At 44.9% G+C, this 26,614-nt stretch overlaps 2 protein-coding genes across 3 annotated transcripts in view; both read left to right on the forward strand.

The window, feature by feature from the left end:
- Window positions 1-18,908, forward strand: part of TTC13 (tetratricopeptide repeat domain 13) — a 101,708-nt gene extending 82,800 nt beyond the window's left edge. For both annotated transcript variants that reach the window (XM_063443098.1, XM_063443099.1), the window contains exons 19-23: window positions 2,580-2,715; window positions 3,020-3,099; window positions 4,041-4,119; window positions 6,355-6,434; window positions 18,257-18,908. In XM_063443098.1, the coding sequence (XP_063299168.1) occupies window positions 2,580-2,715; window positions 3,020-3,099; window positions 4,041-4,119; window positions 6,355-6,434; window positions 18,257-18,371 (490 nt within the window). In that variant the 3' untranslated portion in view covers window positions 18,372-18,908. The remainder of the gene's footprint in view (window positions 1-2,579; window positions 2,716-3,019; window positions 3,100-4,040; window positions 4,120-6,354; window positions 6,435-18,256) is intronic.
- FAM89A (family with sequence similarity 89 member A) overlaps window positions 1-26,614 on the forward strand; it is a 533,463-nt gene that overhangs the window by 227,789 nt on the left and 279,060 nt on the right. The gene's annotated exons all lie outside the window — the stretch shown is intronic.

Below are 26,614 nucleotides of genomic sequence, written 5' to 3' on the forward strand. Positions count from 1 at the left end.
CCTCTTTTAAATGTTGCCACTTCCTCAAACATCTGTGAATAGTTTTTTGATTGCTGGAACGCAATCCCCTGTATGTAGATCCGGCTGTTCATACTCTTGCAGATAAGTCCGCTTATATCTCAGTCTCTCCCGAGCCAGAGAGACTGAGGTAGTCCGTTTGTAGTAAGAACAAAGTGTGGGCAATCTATGGGCAATCTTAGATCTAAGTGATCTCATTTGAAAAGAGGGAGGTTAAGAATTATAAAACAAGATAAAAGAATACTCCTCAAATTAAGAATCTGTAGAGAACAGGATATAGACATATTATGTAAAAGAGTAATATCTAAGTATTAGGACATGGGTACATTATAACTATATCTTTCAATATATAATTAACCCCTTAAGGACACATGACGTACCTGACGTCATGATTCCCTTTTATTCCAGAAGTTTGGTCCTTAAGGGGTTAAAAGACCATGTCCTTTCATGCATATACCTAAAGATTCAAGAGCTGGTATAAAGGAAGAGATAGGCAATTACAAGGGGAAAAAAAACTTATCTACCAAAAAAACAAATATTATCATTAAAGAAACATGTACTTATTAAAAAAGTATACTTGTTATAAAAATATATTCACTATAAAAAATTGACAAATTCAAAGTTAAGATTCAATCTGTTAGGAGATGACGTGTTAACATCAAAAATCCATTTACGCTCTACTTTAGCCAGCTCTTTTGTATTGTCTTCCCCTCTCCAATTTTTGTGTCTTTTAAAAATAGCCATGTATGACAACAATGTTGCATCACCACTGTGCTTTTCAACAAAATGTGCGGAGACACTATGCTTCATATACCCCCTCTGGATATTGACAATATGTTCCGCAATTCTGGTTTTGAATGCCCTAGTGGTCATACCAATATATTTGAGACCACACGGGCAACAGAGGAAGTATATGACATTAGTAGACTGACATGTGATAATTTGGTGAATTTTTTAATTCCTATTAGTGGAATATGAGGTAAAGGAGGTTGTTTTCTGTTTTTTTAAAAGTGTTTTTTTTTTTTTACACTATGTTGTATTTTATGTTTTGGGTATTATCCTGCTATATCTGAATATACAGTGGTATTAATTCATTTATTATCTGCACTGGGTTTTGTACACATACTGGTATATTGCATATTTTGTTAAATCTCTAATGTAGCTTTCAACTATAGAACTTAGAAATCTAAGACCTTAAAGGGAAGCAGTAAGGAGGGTGGAAGATAGAATCTACAGCTATTTAAGCTTTAATTTTGATACTAGTAACTATATAGATTGAAGCAAACCATTTGATCTATGTGTAGTTTCCCCTCCATTACCCACTTATGCTCATTTCCAACCTGTAGGAGACTAGATCTAGCTGTAAACACTTGTTCGTATGGTTGGTAGTGTGATTGCTTTTTAGGTACTCTAATTGTGGATGTATGCATTTTGGGCTTTAAGGTGACTATCTGATTTATATGAGTACTTGCCGTTAATCACCACATTCCACAAGTACCCACCTAGAATATCTAGAATCTAAGACTACTCACCGTTACCCACTCTGTTTACTACTAAGTATCTAAATACAGCTCTCTATTAAGTGGCTGCAAGTATCTTTGATTGCTCCAATTAATTTCTCTGGCGACTATCTAAGTTATTAATTTTGGTCTAACTTATTTCGAATACATTTGATACCCCTACCAGAAACTCAAACTTCTTCTAATTCATACTTATACTCTGGGTGGGCGATATATACCAACCCCTAACATTTTCTTTAAGTCTCAATACCAATATATAAGCGCTGAGATTTTTTGGTTCTCTCTTTTAAATCACTATAATTCACACTGTCTACACATATCACGATTTTGTATTTATTTAAGGGTTTTTTTGTAGTGGATTTTTTCTCTTCTTTTTTTTATTGTTTTTCTTGTCTATATACGTCAATATATCTATATATAAGGTGGTAACATTTTTGAGCTTTGATCCCAGTTCATTCTGAGACCAACTCTAATTTTTTCCTCTATTTTGTATTTAGGGTTATGCCCTGGTTATTCACCAAGCCCCTTTTCTGCGTTGTATCAGGTGGTTTGACATTTATGATTTTGCTCTGTTTTATGAGTTTTTCTTTCACTCATCATATACTTCATTACAAAATCTATTTACTTTTAAACTTGATGAAAGAATTATATTAAAAAAAAAAAAAAGTTTTGAAGTGACTATTGTCCTTTAACCCCTTAAGGACCAAACTTCTGGAATAAAAGGGGAAAATGACATGTCACACATGTCATGTGTCCTTAAGGGGTTAAATTATGTTGGTGCCCATGGTGTTCCTTTTTGAAAGTTTCTTTACAAATAGACAGTGTGAGAGTGATTTAATAAACATCCATTATCAGAACATATTGTGTTAGTTATTTTAGTGCTCAACAGATGCAAACAATGTATCTTCTTTCTCAAAATACGTTTTGGGGTAATTTTTTTTATTATTTTTTTTACTTTTTCTTTTTTTTCTTTTCTTTAAAGTATCCATTTTGGAAAATTAGATTCAACTTTGCAAAATATGAATGTTCTGTATTTTTCAGAGTTGGCAACATCCTGTTTTCTGTAGAGACACAAACAACAGAGGATCGAACACAATTGTACCATGCGGAGATTGAAGCATTGTATAAGGATCTTACTACTAAAGGAAAAGTGCTAGCCCTATCCTCAGAACTGGGAGTGAGTTCTCTATTGTTCTTTGTTCTATGGTGAAAAAGTTATTAATTTATTGATTTTAACAGTGTGTGGCCAATGGTACTTATATGGCCACACTATCTCCAGATAAGCACTGGAATTAATGTAGATTTAGTCTTCTAACAAACTATTTCAGAAAGTAACAATGTCCTTAAGATAATCAGCATGTTCTGCTAAGTTAAAACAGTTGGATACTTTAACTACATTGCCAATTAATTGTTTCACTGCATGTTGTGTGCAACCTCAGACTTTCTACTAATATGATCATTGATTTCTTTCTATTCTTCAGGAAGCAGATGTTGTGTGTGAGCTGATTCTGTCATTGGTGTATTATTTCTACAATCTAATGCCTCTCTCTAGAGGATCCAGGTCAGTATACTCTGTTAATAAACATATTATTTTTATCATAATGTATCGTTGCCGCTGGTGTATTTTTTTATTATTTATTTATTTACAGCTTTGAAAGAAAGGTCATGAAGTGATTGACTCAAAACATTGTTTATCACTGTGGGATTAGCCCATTAAGACTGGGTAACTGATAACTGCATATTCTTGGTATTTGGTATTTCAATAAGCATAGAAAGTAAGATTGCCGTCAAATGTAATTTCACACACTCTAGTGTTCTTTTTAGTATTAGTCGCAAACAGCTGGATGCATCTGTTTGGATATTTTCACAATATTGTTAGAGCTGATATCTGGGACCATTTCTGTTATATGCTGAGACTTGTCATATTCTTCATTATCAAAAGCACTTTCAGCCAATCACTGCTCTAATCTTTGGTGTGAAAGTTTAGCTCGCCCTCCTTCATTTCACCATTGGAGGCTAGGCTTCACGCTGCTATGACCTAGAATCTCTATTAAACTGTTGGTAAACCTTTTAATAGTGATGATGCAGGACACAGCACCTACAGCCCATGTTCAAATTTCACTGAAATTCCAACACTTTCAAAAGATATAAGACAAAGTAGATCAAGCCTGCAGTTGACAAGACCTGACTGTGGCTTCTGTTGTCATGTTTTGTCAATTTAACAGGTATCTGTTTACAATATGTTTTGCATGTGCAAGAGTACAATAGTGATGCAGGCTACTGGAGTATTGTTAGGATATGAAGAAGGCAGATGACCGTGTCTGCAAAGGAGAGCTTTATGTATTTAGTACTACCTCTGGCTTAATTCTTGGACTGCAGCACACCAAGCAGGGATATCGATAAAGACTGTATATGCATCTGAATTTATATACTTGCAATTATCCTGACCATTCCTTAAGACATACATGGCTGATTTTAATTCTCTTATAATGCATTTTCTAGTGTTGCAGCATATTCTGTAATAATGGGAGCTTTGATGGCTAGTGGTAAAGAGGTGACTGGGAAAATTCCCAAGGGCAAGGTAAGAAATTGAACATCTCACCATTACTTTTCTTTATACATAAGGTCTAAATTGTTTACAGTGATCAGAGATCAGAAAAACTATGTTGGTATTCACTTTATTGCAATAAAAGGTTTTGTAAAACTGGTCTATAAAAGTCCTATAATTTTATAGCATTCAGGATACAGAAATATCCCATTCTCTGAATGCACTGTCTATGTTTCTATGTTCATACCCTACCATACCATACCAAAAAAATAACATTTTAATAATACTACAAGATGTTTAAATAGGAAGTGTTCTTTTATCTTTAGCCAGAAAAAATATCACTCATTAAAGATAAATCTGAAACTTGTGTTTATGCTTTTTATTTCCTTACTCGGTGATGTTATGATGGTGTTTACCCATTCTTTCCTGGCTTGGTGATGTTATGTTTAAAACCTTAAAGGGACACTATAGTCACCAGAACAACTACAGCATAATGTAGTTGTCATGGTGAGTATAATTATTGCCTTCATGCATTTTAATGCAAACACTGCCTTTTCAGAAGGCCACTGGAAGTGCTTCCTGGGGCAGTGCTGCACAGTAGGCAGCACTTCCGTTTAGCGTCTTCACGCTCTGCATGGGGACGCTGAATTTTCCTCAGAGAGAGATGCATTGATTCAATGCATCGCTATGAGGAGATGCTGATTGGCTAAAATTGCACTTTGCCCTGCCTCCTTGCTGATTTCAGCCAATCCAATGCTCTTCCTATGGGAAAGCATTGGATTGGCTAAAAATCGGCAACTCTGATGTCACCAATGAGGTGGATCGGGGTGGGGCCAGCTTCGGCAGACCTGCGGGGTGCTGGCAATAAGGTGAGTTTTCACCTTTTCTAAGGAAGGTTATGGGGTCAAACCACCTAAATGGTGGATTAAACACTATAGGGTCAGGAATACATGTTAGTGTTCCTGACCCTATAATGTTCCTTTAATCAGTAAATATAATAAGTTTGACCCAAATTACCCTGTAAATTGACCTATCTGGCATAAATAAGACAAAATAGCCTCTAGTCAGAACAAAACTCTAAACAAGCCTAGATGTTGCATTACCACAACCATACACTAGATGGAGTTGTGCTTTCCCTGAAATTAAATAGCCTATTTTCTGCTGTGAATTCTACAGCTGTAAGTACCATATATAAAGTCACACTGTTTAATGGCTGCCAGTCAATTTACCTGAAGCATGAACCATGGTTCATTTAACCCTAGATCATAATTTAACTAAGGAGCACTGAATAGTCTAAACTGTACACTGGAATTGTTGAAATATGCACTGTAAGTGTTATTAGGCATGCTATTGAATCGTACATTATTTCTCCCGGCATATAGGGGCAGGACAGGGGGGATGTTCTGCTATTAGATGGACGAGAAGCCTCTGTAATAAAATATGTAAATTATTTGGAAAACACTCCCCTTCATACCTTAATTAATGGCATTTGCTTAGCAGCACTCAGTTCTTGTCCCACGTGTGGCTGTTACTTAGAGGAATAGGCTAATAGTTCCTTGGGTGGAGAACTGAAGCGAAATTACAGAGCAGTCTGGGCAGCTCCGTTTTATTTCTGAAATGGACACTTGAGCTGCAGGGAGCAATTGAAGGAGGTCCCGGGATGCACACCTATGTTCAGGCAGGGGAGTCTGCGCACAGAGGTAGAACACATGCACAGACAGCATTTGCATTCCACCGGGATTTCGATCACGCTACTGTGCATGTGCTTTTTGTTGTTTTTTTTTTTTTTTTTGCTTCCAAATTTGAGTTTGGCCAGCCTAAGTAAGAGACATGCAGGGAGGTGTGACTAGGGATGCATAAACAGTGATTTAACTCCTAAATGGCAGAGAATTGAGCAATGAGACTGCAGGGGCATGAGTTATATAGCAAAACTGTTTCATTAAGCTAAAGTTGTTCCGGTGATTGTAGTGTCCCTTTAAGGTATGAAGGGGGAGGGTTTGCCAAATGTGCATATGTTATTACAGAGGCCACCTGAAAGTAGAACATCCCTTTTATACTGCCGCTATACTAAGGAATACTAAATTACAAGGTGTAATACATCTAATGAGCTTTTCTGGTTTCTATGGCCATTTGTCTGTGAAAATAAATAAGAGTGAATCCGTTAATGGTTGCGAGAATATGTGGTCTTTTCTTATGCAGTATCACAAATATTCATGCTTAATCCTTTAAATGTATTTATGTGCATCATGTATTGTTTTATCCTTACAGCTGGTTGATTTTGAGGCAATGACTGCACCCGGAGCAGAGGCTTTTACAAAGAGTGCAAAAAGCTGGATGAATTTTAAAAGGTAAGTACAAACTGATCGCCATTGGAAATTGTTCCCTCTTTAACATCAAAGAGTTTTCCACTATAGTAGGAACTGGCAGGAATTCAAAGTAAATTCCGTATTGATAGTGTAATCCTGTAGCACAATTTAGTATATTTCCCACACCCCCTCCGACACAAACTGATGCTGTCACTTTACCAGTGTCAGCGTCAGTGAGACAGCTGCAAGTGGTGTAAGACAGCTGAGCAGGGTGACACCCATTAGCGATACCAAAATCATGATGTGAAAGAATAGAATATTGGCAGTTGTTAAAGCGGCACTGTCATGCAGAACTTACCTTTTCCTAATCGCTTACGCTTATCTTCCTCTCTGAAGACCTGTTCTTCTTTTCTTCCTATCTGCTCTTGTTTTCTTTAAAACATAAGACAAAGTAGGGACTATTTTGTCTTATGTATATTTCCTACACTTGGCCAACTATGACTAGCGGAGGAGCAAAGTGTGCTCCATTTCCTGTGGTCAGAGAAATTTTCCCACAATTCTCACATTTGCTCCGTGATCTCGCGTTTCCCCATTTCACTACTGAGAACAGATTGTTCATTCATGTTAGGACGACAATCGGTACTTTTGGGTTGGTTCGAAATTTCATTCTAATGAATAAAATTCCGATCCGATCCGTGTTGCGGCTGCATCTTGCAGCTGCTTAGTAGATACCTCCCTAATTCCCACGGTATTAGGGAGCTATCTACCAAAAGGCTGAAAGACCAATACTGTTTTTTCAGCCAACTTTACTAATACTAAGTAAATATTACTTGGTATTAGTAATTCATCTGCCCCTACTCGCTATATTGTGAGTAGAGGCATGTCTAGTAAACAGTGAGCAGCCTGTGGCTGCTCATGGTAATTAAAAATAAAATAAAGCATTCCCCCAGCCCCCAAGAACTTTCCCATGCTGTGTAAAATGACTCTGAGCACTCTGGTTGGATTCCAAGCCAACCAATAAGATTGCTCTGATAGGTAAATTTTAACCTTGCCTGAGTGGTAACTTGCAAGGCTCAAATTTACCTATTGGTACCGATTGGCTTAAACCAACCAATCAGAGTACTCAGAGTCAAATTGCAGGATGTGGGAAGACTTTATAAGCCCTTCCCTGCCCTGCTGAGCTCAGTCTGTGTGGACTTTTTTTTTTTTTTTGCGTTCAGGTTTTTAATTTATTCTTTAAGTTCGACGGGTATTATGGATTTTTTTTTTTTTGTAATTCTTTATTTATGTTGTGCATGAGTTAACAAGCAGATTTGCACTGCCACGATAGCTAGTGCAAACAAGGCAACAAACAATGGAAAACAACAGTGTGGCTTCATATACATTGCACATTGTCTTTTTTTTATGATAGATTCAGTAGGCTAGGGATCAAGGTCTAGGCTAAGCTTTTCATACATTGTTACGTGGGCTTTGCATAGCACATTTTATATTTTAAGGTAAGGTAGTTGCATCAAACGTTACATCACGTGTCAGTTACTAGTTAAAGACAGATGAGGGACTTATTCTGAGTTACATACTGACATACATGTTTAAAAGGTCTCTAGCGTAATCAAGAGTAATATTAAAGAAATAAAGGTACCACCAGGCAGAACATCTCATATTGGGCTGTCTCCGTCAATAGGTAGGAAACGTAACCAAACGTAACTGTAACGTAAATAGAGGACATGCATGCTTATCGATAATTGTAGCTACAGCAACAACCGATGAGGCTATTAGTGGTACAGCATACGGTGTGCGCCTTAGCGTAAAGGGCTGGGGTGACCGCCAGCTCCGGCAGAGCGAAAAGTAAGAGTCAGGGGAAACACAGCCCATGTCTAGGTGTGGGGAGAGTCCCTGTATAGTACCCCAAGAGGTCCACTGAGTCCCATCGTTCCGCCTTGTGGGGCGCTGTCCGACGATCCTCGGACTAGGCTAAGCTTTTCATACATTGTTACGTGGGCTTTGCATAGCACATTTTATATTTTAAGGTAAGGTAGTTGCATCAAACGTTACATCACGTGTCAGTTACTAGTTAAAGACAGATGAGGGACTTATTCTGAGTTACATACTGACATACATGTTTAAAAGGTCTCTAGCGTAATCAAGAGTAATATTAAAGAAATAAAGGTACCACCAGGCAGAACATCTCATATTGGGCTGTCTCCGTCAATAGGTAGGAAACGTAACCAAACGTAACTGTAACGTAAATAGAGGACATGCATGCTTATCGATAATTGTAGCTACAGCAACAACCGATGAGGCTATTAGTGGTACAGCATACGGTGTGCGCCTTAGCGTAAAGGGCTGGGGTGACCGCCAGCTCCGGCAGAGCGAAAAGTAAGAGTCAGGGGAAACACAGCCCATGTCTAGGTGTGGGGAGAGTCCCTGTATAGTACCCCAAGAGGTCCACTGAGTCCCATCGTTCCGCCTTGTGGGGCACTGTCCGACGATCCTCGTCTACAAGCTTCCCGGTTGCTGGGTGAGTTTTGGCGTGGTGCCTTGCAAGCTTTAGAACTCTGGTGCGCTCAGCATCGCAGTGAGGTTGGTGCAAGGGGATGAGGTCTTCGAGTGCTCTCCCAATATATGTCGGTGGCGTGGGCTCACTGGTTGTTGGTGAGGTGTGTTCAGTTAGAGGGGACCCAGCGGTCACTCCAGGAGATTGCCGCTGCGGTAAGGGTATGTGTAATACCTGCAGGCTGCTTTGGTTCTTACCTGCCGTCAGGAGTGGTCCAGGGGTGGTTGAGAGCCTGCAGGGAACTCTCACTGTGTCAGCTCTGGCTGCGTGATTGATGAGCACCGTGCCAGTATGCCACACAGGGTTCTCCTTCTCAGCCAGAGGGGTTGCTGCGCCGCTGTCGGCCATTTTAGCGAGGCCGCGTGGGAGCCGTCCACCCACGACATCGAGCCGCCCAGGTTAGATGTAAAGGTGGCAGCGGGCCTGGTGAGGACCGGGATAACCCCCACCGGTCCAAAGGGGGGGGGGGTGAACGGGACCAAGAAGGCACCAGGTAAGTGGTAGTTTGCTTCGGTCGGGACAGAAAGTGTGGCAGCGGCCGTCCGCCCCACTCTCCTCCCAACTAGGCCTCAGTCCCCAAGCCTCAGAGTCTCTCGCCGGGACCCAGAGCCGCCTGATCTCAGGCGCTCCAGCTGCACCGGGACACTCCAGAACCTTGTGTCATGGACCCCCAGGGTGGTACAAGCAGGATAAGGTGGGTATTCACCCGAAAATACTTTGTTTCCTCAGGAGCCCTAGTGACTTGCAGCCTGCCGGCATGGCCGCCTGGCCCCGCCCCCGTATTATGGATTTTTATTTGGCATTTTTGGGGGCTGAAAAAAGGTTTTAGAAAAAAAGAAATCAAATGGTAAGTATTTTTTAAATTTATTTACAGGTATTTAGTTTTATTGTCTCCCCCTCACTGTTTTTAGGGTGGGGGGGGGGGGAGGCAGGTAGGGCTTTATTTATATATTTTTTGGGTATGGGGGGGGCTAGGGGACCCCTAGTCACCCCTAGGGGAGTATTTTTACATTTAGCCCCCACCCGTTACGCATGGGTGGGGCCGGGGGGAGGACAATCGGTTTCCCCCCCCCCTTTTTATTTAGGGCCCCCACCCTCTGCTTAAGGGTGGGTGCCGAGGGGGACAATAGGTCCCCCCCCATTGTCTTTTAGGGCCCCCACCCGCCACTCATGGGTGGTGGCTGGGGGGGGACAATACTTCTCAGAGCCATGTATTTCATGCGCGGTGGGCCGCGGTGGCCATGGGCCGAGGCCGGCAGGGAAAGTCCCAGGATCTCCCCTGCCGGTCTATGCAGGGCCGGCACTATCAGAGTGCTGGCCCTGCTGTATTCCATGACGGTCCGGTGGGGGAGATCAAAGATCTCCCTCACCGGCCCACTTGAATAGATATGCGGCCGCCGGCGGGGAGAGAGGGAGGGAGGGAGCCAGCCTGCCCGGAGAGAGGACCCGGCGGAGCTCTAACTTGTAGCTCCGCCGGGTTTCTCTCGCGAGATCCGGAGCGTTGCCATGGCAACGACCGGATCTCGCGAGAGTGAACTCTAGCCCACAGGCTAGAGTTCACTCACCACTAGGACCACCAGGGATGGTGTGCGAGCGCTGGTCTCCCCCTCCCACTCACCAGCGTGCCAGTACCCCCCCCTCCCAGGCTAAAGGTAAGAAGGGAGGGGGGGACATAATGCCTGTTATATTATTTGTTTATTTACCCCCCCCCCCCCACCACACAAAATCCATTTTAACATTTATACAGCACTATCATACACAGCACTCTCACACACAGCACTCTCACCCACATCATACACAGCACTCACCCATCACACACAGCACTCTCACACCCATCACACTCAGCACTCTCACCCACAGCACTCTCACCCACAGCACTCTCACCCACATCATACACAGCACTCTCACCCACATCATACACAGCACTCTCACCCACATCATACACAGCACTCTCACCCACATCATACACAGCACTCTCACCCACAGCACTCTCACCCACAGCACTCTCACCCACAGCACTCTCACCCACAGCACTCTCACCCACAGCACTCTCACCCACAGCACTCTCACCCACAGCACTCTCACCCACAGCACTCTCACCCACAGCACTCTCACCCACAGCACTCTCACACACAGCACTCTCACACACAGCACTCTCACACACAGCACTCTCACACACAGCACTCTCACACACAGCACTCTCACACACAGCACTCTCACACACATCATACACAGCACTCTCACACACATCATACACATCATACACAGCACTCTCACACACATCATACACAGCACTCTCACACACATCATAACACAGCACTCTCACACACATCATACACAGCACTCTCACACACATCATACACAGCACTCTCACCCACATCATACACAGCACTCTCACCCACATCATACACAGCACTCTCACCCACATCATACACAGCACTCTCACCCACAGCACTCTCACCCACAGCGCACTCACCCACAGCGCACTCACCCACAGCACTCTCACCCACAGCACTCTCACCCACAGCACACACAGCACTCTCACCCACAGCACACACAGCACTCTCACACACATCATACACAGCACTCTCACACACATCATACACAGCACTCTCACACACATCATACACAGCACTCTCACACACATCATACACAGCACTCTCACACACATCATACACAGCACTCTCACACACATCATACACAGCACTCTCACACACATCATACACAGCACTCTCACACACATCATACACAGCACTCTCACACACATCATACACAGCACTCTCACACACATCACACACATCATACACAGCACTCTCACACACATCATACACAGCACTCTCACACACATCACACACATCATACACAGCACTCTCACACACATCATACACAGCACTCTCACACACATCACACACATCATACACAGCACTCTCACCCACATCATACACAGCACTCTCACCCACAGCACTCTCACCCACAGCGCACTCACCCACAGCGCACTCACCCACAGCACTCTCACCCACAGCACTCTCACCCACAGCACTCTCACCCACAGCACACACAGCACTCTCACACACATCATACACAGCACTCTCACACACATCATACACAGCACTCTCACACACCTCACACACAGCACTCTCACACACATCATACACAGCACTCTCACACACATCATACACAGCACTCTCACACACATCATACACAGCACTCTCACACACCTCACACACAGCACTCTCACACACATCATACACAGCACTCTCACACACATCATACACAGCACTCTCACACACATCATACACAGCACTCTCACCCACAGCACTCTCACCCACAGCACTCTCACCCACAGCACTCTCACCCACAGCACTCTCACCCACAGCACTCTCACCCACAGCACTCTCACCCACAGCACTCTCACCCACAGCACTCTCACCCACAGCACTCTCACCCACAGCACTCTCACCCACAGCACTCTCACACACAGCACTCTCACACACAGCACTCTCACACACAGCACTCTCACACACAGCACTCTCACACACAGCACTCTCACACACAGCACTCTCACACACAGCACTCTCACACACAGCACTCTCACACACATCATACACAGCACTCTCACACACAGCACTCTCACACACATCATACACAGCACTCTCACCCACAGCACTCTCACACACATCATACACCGCACTCTCACCCACAGCACTCTCATACACAGCACTCTCACCCACAGCACTCTCACACACATCATACACAGCACTCTCACCCACATCACACACAGCACCCCTCACACACAGCATCCATCACACACACATACTGCACCCCTCACATACACACAGAACCCCCCCAACACACACATACACAATAGTTCCAAACGCACTCTCACACACAGCACTCTCACCCACAGCACTCACCCACATCATACACAGCACTCTCACACATCACACACAGCACTATCATACACAGCATTCTCACATACACACACACAGCATCCCTCACACACATACTGCACCCCTAAACACATTACATTCCAGACACACACTAGATCCCTTACCCAACTCTGGATCATCTACACACAAACACACACTAGATCCCTATATACACTCTGCATCCGTTATAAACACACACTTTTTTTTCTCATGCTAGAGCTCTTCAGCAGAGCTCTGCGCATGGTCTGCCCTGGAAGAGCATTGAACCAACATGCTCACTTTGAGAGGGGGCGTGCTTCTCATTGGTGATGACAAAACACGCCTCCTCTGCCCCGCCCCCTTCTTAGTTGGCCGCTGTGATAAAAAAATGCCCGGGTCGAATTTTTCTCCCAGTCCGGCCCTGCTCCCCCCAGCCCCTCTGTGTATCTCTTCCCCCAGCACATTGTCTCTTTTTCCCTTCCAGCTCATGTTTGTCTTTTTTGCCACTTCCTTAAACACTGTAAAAAAGAAAAGATACTGAGAAGAGGGTTTGTGCCATAGCCACTCCAAGGGGATGAAATTATTATGGTGTTTAGAGTGAGCTTTTTAAGGAATCTCTACATTGAGGAATTCATCCAGTTGTAGGGCATGCTTTCTGGTACATCAATGCAATATAACAGAATCATGGACATCTGCAAGTGTGTTATTGGTTAGATATGTTCCTGGTTTAAAGAGAAACTGGGAGCTCCACATGAAAGCTAGTTAATGATTAAAGCGGCACTGTCATGCCGAACTTACCTTTCCTCAATCTCTTCCTCTTCTCACCCTCTCTCGGGATCTGTTATTCATTTCTTCCTGTCTTCTTTAGTTTTCTTTAAAATCATAAGACAAAGTAGGGACTCTGTCTTATGGAGGATTCCTCCGCTTGACCAGCTCTGACCAGCGGAGGAGCAAAGTGTGCTTCATTTCCGCTGGTCAGAGCAATTTTCCCATGATCCCTAGCTTTCCTCCCTGTTCCCACAATGCTTCCTGTCAGTATTGCCGAAAGTCCTGTCACTTAGACAGAACGCCGGCAAAACTGCCGAATTGCATCCTAACAGAATGAGCACTGTTTCTCCATTGGTGTTAGGATGCAATTCGGTACTTTGTTCGGATCGGAATTTCATTCAAATGAATGAAACTCCGATCCTATTCGTGCTGTGGCTGCATCTTGCAGCCGCTTAGTAGATAACTCCCTAATTCCCACGGTATCAGGGAGCTATCTACTAAAAGGCTGAAAGACCTAAATTGGTCTTTCAGCCAAATTTACTAACACCAAGTAAAAATGACTTGGTATTAGTAAATAATATGCCCCTACTCGCTATACCGCGAGTAGGGGCATGTCTAGTAAGCAGTGAGCAGCCTGTGGCTGCTCACTGTAGAAAAAAAAAAAAAAAAAAATATTGCCCCCCACCCCTAAATGACGGGTGGGGGCCGTTAAGTAAAATAAGGGAGGGAGACCTATTGTCCCCCCCCCCCCGGCCCCCACCCCTGAGCGGTGGGTGGGGGCCATAAAGATAATGAGGGGGGGGGACCTACTGTCCTCCCCCCCCCGGCCCCCACCCCTGGGCGGCGGGTGGGGGCCATAATGTTAATAAAGGGGGGGGGGACCTACTGTCCTCCCCCCCGGCCCCCACCCCTGGGCGGCGGGTGGGGGCCATAATAGTAGTAGGGGGGGGGACCTACTGTCCTCCCCCCCCCCGGCCCCCACCCCTGGGCGGCGGGTGGGGGCCATAATAGTAGTAGGGGGGGGGACCTACTGTCCTCCCCCCCGGCCCCCACCCCTGGCCGGCGGGTGGGGGCCATAATAGTAATGGGGGGGGGGACCTACTGGGCGGCGGGTGGGGGCCATAATAGTAGTAGGGGGGGGGGACCTACTGTCCTCCCCCCCGGCCCCCACCCCTGGCCGGCGGGTGGGGGCCATAATAGTAATAGGGGGGGGGACCTACTGTCCTCCCCCCCCAGGCCCCCACCCCTGGGCGGCGGGTGGGGGCCATAATAGTAATAGGGGGGGGGGGGGACCTACTGTCCTCCCCCTCCCAGGCCCCCACCCCTGGGCGGCGGGTGGGGGCCATAATAGTAGTAGGGGGGGGGGGACCTACTGTCCTCCCCCCCGGCCCCCACCCCTGGCCGGCGGGTGGGGGCCATCATAGTAATAAGGGGGGGAACCTACTGCCCCCCCCGGCCCCCACCCCTGGGCGGCGGGTGGGGGCACTAAGTAAATCCCCCCCCCCCCATCAAGGTGACTAGGGGTGCCCAAGCCCCTAGTCACCCACCCCCCACCCAAATAAAAAATGCCCCTACCTACCCCCCTCACCCTAAAAAATAGTGAGGGGGGAATAAAATTGCTAACCTGTAAAGTAAAATTAAACTTACCATTCGACGTCTTCTTTTTTCTAAAATCTTCATTTTTCAGCCCCAAAAAAGGCCAAATAAAAAACCATCATAGCCGTCGAACTAAAAATAAAATAAAAAACCCGAGCGCAAAAAAAAAAACCCGACGAAAAAGAAAAAACCCGAGCGCACAAAAAAAATAATCCATCTTCACCCATGGAGGGCTCCGCGCAGACTGAGCTCCGCAGGGCTGGGCAAGGCTTATAAAGCCTTGCCCCGCCCTGCAATTAGCCTAAGAACACTCTGATTGGTGGGTTTAAGCCAATCAGAGTGCTCTTTGTCATTTTACAAGCGTGGGAAAGTTCTTTGGAATTTTCCCACGCTTGTAAAATGACACAGAGCACTGTGATTGGATGGATTTCAAGCCATCCAATCACAGTGCTCTGTGTCATTTTACAAGCGTGGGAAAATTCCAAAGAACTTTCCCACGCTTGTAAAATGACAAAGAGCACTCTGATTGGCTTAAACCCACCAATCAGAGTGTTCTTAGGCTAATTGCAGGGCGGGGCAAGGCTTTATAAGCCTTGCCCAGCCCTGCGGAGCTCAGTCTGCGCGGAGCCCTCCATGGGTGAAGATGGATTATTTTTTTTGTGCGCTCGGGTTTTTTCTTTTTCGTCGGGTTTTTTTTTTTGCGCTCGGGTTTTTTATTTTATTTTTAGTTCGACGGCTATGATGGTTTTTTATTTGGCCTTTTTTGGGGCTGAAAAATGAAGATTTTAGAAAAAAGAAGACGTCGAATGGTAAGTTTAATTTTACTTTACAGGTTAGCAATTTTATTCCCCCCTCACTATTTTTTAGGGTGAGGGGGGTAGGTAGGGGCATTTTTTATTTGGGTGGGGGGTGGGTGACTAGGGGCTTGGGCACCCCTAGTCACCTTGATGGGGGGGGGGAATTTACTTAGTGCCCCCACCCGCCGCCCAGGGGTGGGGGCCGGGGGGGGGGACAGTAGGTCCCCCCCCCCTATTACTATTATGGCCCCCACCCGCCGCCCAGGGGTGGGGGCCGGGGGGTGGAGGACAGTAGGTCCCGTCCCCCCCCCTTATTACTATTATGGCCCCCACCCGCCGCCCAGGGGTGGGGGCCGGGGGGGGGGACAGTAGGTCCCCCCTATTACTATTATGGCCCCCACCCGCCGCCCAGGGGTGGGGGCCGGGGGGTGGAGGACAGTAGGTCCCCCCCCCCCCCTTATTACTATTATGGCCCCCACCCGCCGCCCAGGGGTGGGGGCCGGGGGGTGGAGGACAGTAGGTCCCCCCCCCCTTATTACTATTATGGCCCCCACCCGCCGCCCAGGGGTGGGGGCCTGAGGGGAGGACAGTAGGTCCCCCCCCCTTATTACTATTATGGCCCCCACCCGCCGCCCAGGGGTGGGGGCCTGAGGGGAGGACAGTAGGTCCCCCCTCATTCCCATTATGGCCCCCACCCGCCGTCCAGGGGTGGGGGCCGGCGGGGGAGGACAGTAGGTCCCCCGTCCCCCCCTTATTACCCTTTTTTTTTTTTTTTTTACAGTGAGCAGCCACAGGCTGCTCACTGTTTAGTGGACATGCCCCTACTCGCGATACAGCGAGTAGGGGTATTGGGGAGATTTGAATCTCCCTTGTGCTTATATGGGGGTCATATTGACCCCCATAGAGTGAGGGGGGGACCTGGGGGGCTTATGAAGTGGTGGGGAGCACAGCTCCCCACCGCTTCTGTCTTTACATATTGCAAGGAGGGAGCTGCACGTCGGTAGCTCCCTCCTTGTAATAAACCGAACAAAAAAAACGAACACTGATACACAGTGTTAGTTTGTTCGTCTGATTTTTTCTATTCATTCATTCGTCTGTCTGATGAATGAATGAATAGGTGAAATTCCCGTTCGCATGTCCAGATGTTTCACTGGGCATGTGCGGGAATCTCACAGTCTGTGTAGTGTGGGTAGATGACGTGTCCCACAGGGACTTCACCTACCCACACAAAGATGGCGGCGCCCTGAATATAGATCGGGGCAGAAAATAAAGAATAAAAAATAGGTAATGTGGGGGGCATAGGGGCATTTGGGGATGACTAGGGGGTCGATTGGATGTAGTTGAGGCGGGAGGGGGGTTAAAAAAAAAACGGAATTCGGCATGACAGTGCCGCTTTAAGCAGTATGGACATGGCCTCTAAAGAGATTTTGCTTTAAATTGTGATCATAGAGAGATCTTGACAAGATATGGCTGCAGCGATCTTGTCTATAATATGCTCCTTTAGAGAGATGATATAAAGGCAACTTACTAAAAGTAAACATTACAGCTTGATACTCTTTTCCAAAGTGTAAATATATAGTATATTACAATTATGAAAGCTGATATATAGGATCCAAAATTTAACCTAGAGAATATTAAAGGAACAATCCAAGCATTATAAGCACTGCAGCGGGCTGTAGTGGTCATGGTGCTTTGAGTGGGCTTGCATCATCTTAGGGATATGTAGTCAAACGGCTTGCAAACAGTGTGACAACTTTCCTGGGGTCCACTGTGCTCCTGTCACCAAGTCAAGAAGAGCCAAAAACCCTCTGTATTGAGCTAAGCCCATCAGTGCAGGGAGTTAGCTCATTGGCTAAATGCGCTCAGCTGATGCTCTCAGCCAGTGAACCAGCCCTGCATTGTGGCTCAGGGTCTTCCGGAGACTTTGACCTGCACCCAGAAGACCCCAGGCAAGTTGTCAAATTGTTTGACTACTTACCCTGGGAGCCTACAAGGCCACTCCTGTACCATAACCAAACCACCACAGCATGTGTGTAGTGGTTATGGTATTTGGCCTATTCCTGAAATAAATATCTTAATGTATATCATGCATAAACAAGATGTTTTTTGTTGTAAAGAATTAAGATTACAATAATATATCATCACAAGCTTCTGTTAAATACCAGATTGTATAAATAGATGAAGATGTTTTTTGTTTTGTTTTTATATTTAGTCTTTATTTTTTTGTTTTTTATTCTGTAGTTTGCCTTCCTCATACAAGAATCTTCCATCGGTTTCTGAAACATTCCCAACACTGAGAACAATGATTGAAGTGCTGAACACAGACTCCTCTCCTCACTGTTTGAAGACTTTTTGACAGGGGATATATTTAAGCAAGCAATTGGCTGGGACTTTGCTTATTAAGTTATTTTTTGCAACAAAAAGTGAAATTGTGAACAAAGCCGGTCCTATTACCACTTGATTTTTAATTTACATGCAAAAAAACTTGAACTGTTGCCAGTAGTTTTTATTCTGTCACCAACCCATAAAGCAGTCGGACAAACCAGAACAACATTTCTGAACCGTAATGTGAAGTGAACAAAAAAATGCATCATGCCCTGATTTAATACTGTTTTTTCTTTGTATTTCTTTATAAGATTGGGGTTCTAACTTATTTTAAGGTTTGGTTTTTTTTTTGGTGAAGGGTAAGGAAGTATGTAATAAAACAATATATTTGCATGTTTACAATCATGAGCAAAGATGATCAAATGGAGAGGTGCCAATTACTTGCATTGTAAATGGGCTGTGACACATTCAAACACTGTAACTAGTTTGTTTTAGAATAATTATTAGGAGTATCAACTCCTGGAATTTGAGAGAACCTTATGAAATGACAATAAAAGTTACAATACATTCAGAACAGTGTAAGTGTAATAGGCTGACTGTGTCTTATCTCCATTCCTGTACAGTGGCCCGCCTCCACCTTTTCTGAGAAACCTAATTTCCACTTTTATTAATACGATGTGACGGTGTGATATGTAATGTGTCTGAACACTGTGCTATCCAAGTTTGGTAGTTACATATAGGTGACCCAAAGCTTGCATCTTTTGCTAGATAAACTGTTCTCTCTGTATCCTGGTCTGAGCCATAGGCGTCTACATAATTTTATTAAACCTTGGTTTGTCAAATTAAATATAACAGGGGAATACGATTTTTTTAAAAGAATGTCAGTTTTTACTTATCCTAAATTGTACCAGATTCGGTTGTTATTGCAATCAGCAATTCAGATTTCAGTCAGAAACTAAAAAACATTAAAACTGTATATACTTTATATAGACAACAGAATGCCATCTATATATTGCGCTAAGCAATGTCAAGATAAGTTGTTATTAAAGCGGCACTGTCATGCCGTACTTACCTTTCCCCGATCGATTCCTCTTCTCTCCCTTTGTCAGGATCGGTTCTTAATTTCTTCCTGTCTGCTCTAGTTTTCTTTAAAACATAAGACAAAGTAGGGACTACTTTGTCTTATAAAGGTTTCCTACACTTGACCAGCTTTGAGCAGCGGAGGAGCAAAGTGTGCTTCGTTTCCTGTGATCAAAGCAATTTTCTCACAATTCTGATCTTTCCTCCGTGATCTCGTGATGCTTCCTGTCAGTATTCCCGAACGTCCTGTCACTTAGAACGCCGGCGAAACTACCAAATTTCATCCTAACAGAATGATAACCGTTTGTTCATTCATGTTAGGACACATTTCGGGACTTTGTTCGTATTGGAATTTCATTCATATGAATGAAACTCCGATCCTATTCATGCCGCGGCTGCATCTTGCAGCCGCTTAGTAGATAGCTCCCTAATTCCAACGGTATCAGGGAGCTTTCTGCTAAAAGGCTGAAAGACCTATGTTGGATTACTTAGTATTAGTAAATTCTATACCGCGAGCAGGGGCATGTTTAATAAACAGTGAGCAGCCTGTGTCCCCCCTCCTGAGCCCCCACCCCTGCTGTGCGAGTGAGGGCTATTACACTGAAGGGGGACCTATTGTGGTCGGGTGGGGGCCCTAAATAAAAATGTTAAACCCCCCCAGGTGACTAGGGGTCCCCAAGCCCCTAGTCAACCCCCACCCCCAAAAAAAAGCCTACCTACCCCCCTCACCCCTGATGTTGTCTTTTTTCTAAAATCTTTTTTTTTCAGCCCCAAAAAAGGCGAAATAAAAGTCCATGATTCCAGTTGGACTTTAGAAGAAAAAAAAACCAACGCTAAAAAAATTCTCATTCTTCCCCCATGGAGGGCACCGCACAAACTGAGCTCCGCAGGGCGGGGAAAGGCTTATAAAGCCTTCCCATGCCCTGCAATTAGGCTCATAGCGCTCTAATTGGTTGGTTTAAGCCAACCAATCAGCATGCTCTGACAGGTAAATCTCTAAATGTACATGTCACAGCACTCTGGTTGGCTTGAAATCCAACCAATCAGAGTGCTCTGTGTCATTTTACACAGCGTGGGAAAGTTCTTTGGTATTTTCTCAAGCTGTGTAATTTGACTCATAAAAACACTGATTGGTTGCTATCAAACAACCAATCAGAGTTATGAGTCAAATGAAGAACAGATCCTGACAGAGGGAGAGAAGAGGAATCTATTAAAGAAAGGTAAGTTCGGCATGACCGTGCCGCTTAAAAGAGCAAATTGTTACTCATTACTTCTCATCTAACATCTTTAAGTGATTGAGCTGTGCAGATTGATTGTTGCGTGCATTGTACTGCAAAACTCAGAAACATAGATATGATTTTAATCTGTACATTTCCTTGTGATGTGGCTAACACAGCGTTTAACTTTAGTTATACAGTTTACCTGAAAAAGACTTAATCAGACACGTTTGTTTGCAACATGTCCACTTGAAATGTGGGGATTCCTGGCACTTTAGGATCCAGTAGCATCATGCAACTTATAGATTCTTGGGCCCGGAGCTCCAGCCTCTGTCTTTCCCTGGGCTGGCAGGGGTAGAAATGATCTGTACTCCCCTGCACACCCTAATTTTTTATGAGAGAGCATTGCGATCTGCACTTTATTTCCTAGTCCCTTGCGGCTTCTTAAAGACACAGATCCGCAGGCAGCCAACCTTGCACAGCAGAGGCATAATCAGCATAATATCTGTCCCCAAAGAACCCACTGCAATTACTGTTCTAAATAAGGAGCTGCTAAATATATGTAAAGGTTAATAATGCCTATTTATGGTGCTAGAGTAGGTGTCCTGAATAAACAGACTGCTGTAGGTGTGACCTACTGGCAAATCCAACCATGTCTTTAATGAACATGATTTAACTGTTGATGACATCACACATAGACCACAGTCAGAGAGTTACATCATAATTACCCCTTTGCTATATACTTAGCACTGTTGATGACATCACACGTCACAGCCACTGAGTTATGTCATAAAGGCCCTTTCACTACACACAGAGCTGCTGCACTGGGAAATAAGCCATTTGAAACTTGATGTAATGTTTTTATTTTATCCAACAGACCCAAAGGAAGGGTGACTGGGATATGAAATTAAGACAACGAGAGTCCTACTGGATTTACAGATTGAAGACTCTCTCGCCGGCTGGTCTCAATGAGGGCTTCTCATTTACCGCATTTTTATAATTACTCTCTTTTTAGCTGTTATATATAGTTATCCCCACCGAATCCTTGTATATAATTAATAGGCACAATTGTATATAGTTATTGAAATTTACTGCACGGATTATCTCTTTCATCTTGTCACCTTAAGTACCAAGATCCTGGTGAGGCAGGACAGGCAGACAGACCCTCGGTTCATATCTCCAACATTAATTATAAAGGTTGCTATTTACTGAATATGGACAAATGACTCTAGTCTGACTGCATTTTTAGCAGGTCCACTAGCCTCACTTCATGATTTAGAATTTTTTCCTTTTCCTTTTCCCTTTGAAACATTCTAGTTTCCACATATGTAACATTCATAATAAAGTCAGTACATTATATATCTATAAGAACATAATACTCTTTGGAAGGTAACATCCTCAAAATAGTATTAGACTAATATAGAGGAGGTTTCGAACTGAGCATCTATGATGCCCTTGAGAATGTAGGAGACCGTAAGGGATTGTTTTCCTTGTTACTAAGGTAACAGAACCATGACAGTCCCTCCTCCCCCTTTCTCTCTCCACGCAGATCTCCTCTACGCAGGCGCCGTCCTATCTAGTGGGAGGGCTATTAAGACTGACGGTATCGTCACTTGGTGACGTGTTCATACCACCCCCATTCCACTTGACGGATTCCCCACGTGGGCCCCACTCCACCTATTGATACGCCCCCTGGTCACATGGTCCGGAAAGGACACCAATCAGGGTACAATGATAATTCCTGACCAATCAACGGACAGGTAAAGTGACGTGGTGTATACACGTGGGCCACACACCTGACAACTATGATCGTTACAACGTGTATAAAAAGGAACAAAGTTACACGGCAGTACATTACTCCTGACGACGGCGTGTTAGCACGCCGAAACGCGCGTCGAGTTTTATTTTAATTATTTATTTTCTTTTCAATTGCACAGTTAGGTAGCACGCTATGGATTTGATTTAACTTAATTTAATTTGATTCTCTGCTACTTACCCTGCTCCCTTCCTGTCTAATAGGTAGGCACTTGTGATAGTCACAGTGCCGAGGTACTCAGTTACAGGATCCTCTCTTAGCGAGCGGACCCTTATGGGATTAGGCTTTGGAGGAAGGTTTTACACCTCTGGCTTAGAGGGTTTTTTCCCACTTCTCCCCTATTTACCTACTGGTCTCTCTACCTAGTTTAACTTCCTTACAGTTTTTGTATGTTATCTAATTTAAGCTTATTCTTAGGCTTTAACATATTTTCCTGTTAAGGAATCATCAGGGTCTGTGTGTATCCAGTCACACTCACCCTTTCTACCCTGGTCTCCTTCTTCCTGTCTATTTTACCGTCTATACCATTAGGATTATTAAAGTTAGGGATTTCTGATTAACTCTTCCACTAGGGACCTATGGTTCCATACTTTTCTAAATTTATTTTTTATTTGTATTTATAACAACAAACCAAAACATTGTGATTGATGAGTGAGCCAGCATAAGTCATATTAGGCGCCAATATTAAAATGCCCCCACCACCCCCGTATCCCAAAATAATATGTGGGCATAGGGGGTCTATTCCCAAACCTTTACCTATAATTAAAAATGTTTACTTGTTTAATTTTGAATGTTAGTGATTTGCATTTTCTGCCCTTGGAATTAAGCAACCGATCCAGACAACTTCAAAATGCCTCTACAAATGTAACAGAGAAAATATATACTCCTGTGTTAGATTTGTAAGGCTAACATTAATGTGGGCTTTTCCAGCCAAACAAATTACCCTTCTACTGTGATGCAAGTGTTAAAATGTCAAGTACTACAGCAGTTTAAAAATAATAGCTTTGTTTGATCTGTCTGTCACATTAGGCTTCTTTTTTGATAGTGGGGCATCAAGACCTTTGGGTAAGATCATAGAGAGAGTAATTCATTAAACAGGATGTCCAGCAGATCTAAAATAGTCACAAACATGACCAGAAGAAGAGACTCTTGATAAGGTTGTTCTCAGTGATAGCAATTCAGCTGTCCCCCACATTAATACTTGTTTATCCCTCCATGCCCAGAACAGAGTAGACACCTACAAAGACACAAAATTAAGCCATGGGCTGACACTAACACCACCCCTTTTCTCTTAACCCCTTAAGGACACATGACGTGTGTGACACGTCATGATTCCCTTTTATTCCAGAAGTTTGGTCCTTAAGGGGTTAAACACAGAATTTAACCTGTGCCAAAGTGACACATCTTATGTTGGTTATAGGATTAGTAGTTATGTAAACATCAGAGTACCTACGTACGTATTTGGTGTAAAACGAACAGGTGTCTGGTAATAGGAATAATACACACCTACATGGCAAACCGCTATCAAACTAGCTCTTTTTTGAAGGATAGGAGTGGTGTTATCTCTTCTTATGATATGCTATGTGCTGCAGTTCACTCGAGTAACCCAAAAGGGATGGAAACAGGCAACAAATCGTGTTTCTCTATATTAAATACATATTATTAATTAGATATATCTTGTACTAACAATTGTTATGAGGGAGTAAAAAGCGAGTAAGATATTCGAATGATAAGATAAAAAAAACACTGAAGGGGATAAGAAATTCAAAAGGGGGGTTTACATGACACACTGGCGAAGATGCATTTTGCTGCCTTTCCTCCCCCCCAGAAAAATGCATCTTCACCTGTGTGTCATGTAAGATGTAACCCTCCCCCCTTTTGAATTTCGTATCCCCTTCAGTGTTTTTTTTATCCTATCATTCGAACATCCTTACTCCCTTTTTTTCCTTTGTGTGCCTTACACCTGCTTTGCTGTGTTTTATCTCCTTGTGTGTCTCTTACAACCCACTTGTGTATTTTTTTTACTTACTCCAGCCCCTTTGTCTGCCTATTTCTTCTCCCCAGCCATTTTGTCTGTCTTTCTTCTCCCCAGTTCCTTTCTGTGAGTCTTTCTCCCCCTCAGCCCCTTTGTACGTCTCTTTCTCCCCGCAGCCCTTCTGTCTGTCTATTTGTCCCCCCTCTGTGTCTCTTTGTGCTCCCCCCCCCCCTCCCGGTGTGTCTTAATCCCCACTCAGCCTCTTTGAGGTTCTCTTTGTGCCCCCCAGCATCCCTGTGCCTCCCCAGATACCTTTCATTGTCCCACCTCCCCTCTTGTGCCTTTCAATGTCCCCCACCGTTTATTTCCTCCCCTGAACCTTTTATTATCCCCCTCCCCTCTTGTACCTTTTATGGTCCCCCTCCTCTCCTGTATCTCTTATTGCCCCACTTTCCTCCTGTAACACTTATTGCTCCCCTCCCCTCCTTTAACTCTTATTGCCCCATCCCCTCCTTTAACTCTTATGGCCCCCATCCTGTAACTCTTATTGTCCCTCCCCTCCCCTCCTGTAAATCTGATTGTCTCCCTACTGTAACTCTTATTGTCCTTCCCCTCCTGTAACTCTGAGTGCCCCCCCTCCTGTAACTCTTATGGTCCCCCCTCCTGTAACTCTTTGTGTTCCTCCTCTCCCCTCCTGTAACTCTTATTGTCCCTCCCCTCTTGTAACTCTTACTGTCCCCCTCCTGTAACTCTTCTCCCCCCCCCGTAACTTTTATTGTCCCCCACTCCCCTCCTACCTTTCTTTGTGCCCCCTTCTAATCTCTCCGTGAAGCATGGTTGAGCGGGCAGTACGCGGTGGAGGATCCTGTTTCCTGTCCCGGTCTGACATGAACAGGGGCGGACTGAGAACCCTCAGGGCCCCCGGGCAAAATAAATCAAGGGCCCCCTTACAGGCCCCACCCATACTCCGCAGCAAGCGCCACCCATGTCCCGCCTCCATGCACCGCCTCCAGCCACACCCTACACAATCTTTAGACACAAGGAACAAAAGTGCAATAATCCCTTTGAGGCCCCAGTAGAGACTACAATTGAGGGCTAATGGGCCATGGAGAGGCTATCTAGCAGAGGCTATCTCAGTGTCCTTTAGAGAGTGTGTTAGAAAGAATCCCCTCCAGGCCCTATTAGAGACTACAATGGAGTCTAATAGGCTTGGAAGGGGGTCTTTCTAACAGAGTCCATCTCAGTGTCCCTGCTGGAAACAGGGCTAATGGGCCATGGAGGGGGGGAGCATTCTAGCAGAGGCTCTCTCAGTGTCCTTTAGAGGGTGTGTTAGAAAGAATTTCCTCCAGGTCCCATTAGAGACTACAATGGAGTCTAATGTGGCCTGGAGGGGGGTCTCTCCAACACTCTGGTTCCTATTCACAATATAGCAACACAACATAGCTCGCTGATAACTAGGCCAAGTTGGCTCCTCTTACCTTAATTACTGTTGCTGGCTGGCAGTCTGTGGGCTTGCTGGAAGGCTGTGGGCTTACTGGCTGCGTCTGGCAGGCTGTGGGCTTGCTGGCAGGCTGTGGGCTTGCTGGCTACTGCCGGTAGGCTGTGGGCTTGCTGGCTGCGGCTGGCAGGCTGTTGGCTACTGCCAGCAGGCTGTGGGCTTGCTGGCTGCGGCTGGCAGGCTGTTGGCTTGCTGGCTGCGGCTGGCAGGCTGTTGGCTTGCTGGCTGCGGCTGGCAGGCTGTGGCTTGCTGGCTGCGGTTGGCAGGCTGTGGGCTTGCTGGCTGTAAGCCTAACTGGTGGCCTGTGGGCTGGCTGGCCGGCCTATGGGCTGGCTGGCTGGCTGGCTGGCCGGCCTGTGGGCTGACTGGCTTGCTGGCTACTGGGGTACTTGTAGATTATTTAAAGAAATAATCCATGCAAAATAACTACTACTGCTCTGTGTAGTCGTTATGGTGCCAGGAGGGCCGGGCCCCCCTTTCAGAGTAAGTAGTCAAACCATTTAAGAACAGTTTGACAACTTACCTGGGGTCTGCTGGGATATGAGGCTGTAGTAGGGTATAGGAGCAGCGGTGCAATGTGTAAGGGGTGCAGTGTGTGTGAAAGGTTCAGTGTGTGTGAGGGGGTGTAGTGTGTGAATGTGTAGGGTGTGTGGGGCAATGTGTGTATGAGGGGGCTGTGTATGTGTGT

Source organism: Pelobates fuscus, chromosome 2 (assembly GCF_036172605.1).
Source record: "Pelobates fuscus isolate aPelFus1 chromosome 2, aPelFus1.pri, whole genome shotgun sequence".
NCBI lineage: Eukaryota > Metazoa > Chordata > Amphibia > Anura > Pelobatidae > Pelobates > Pelobates fuscus.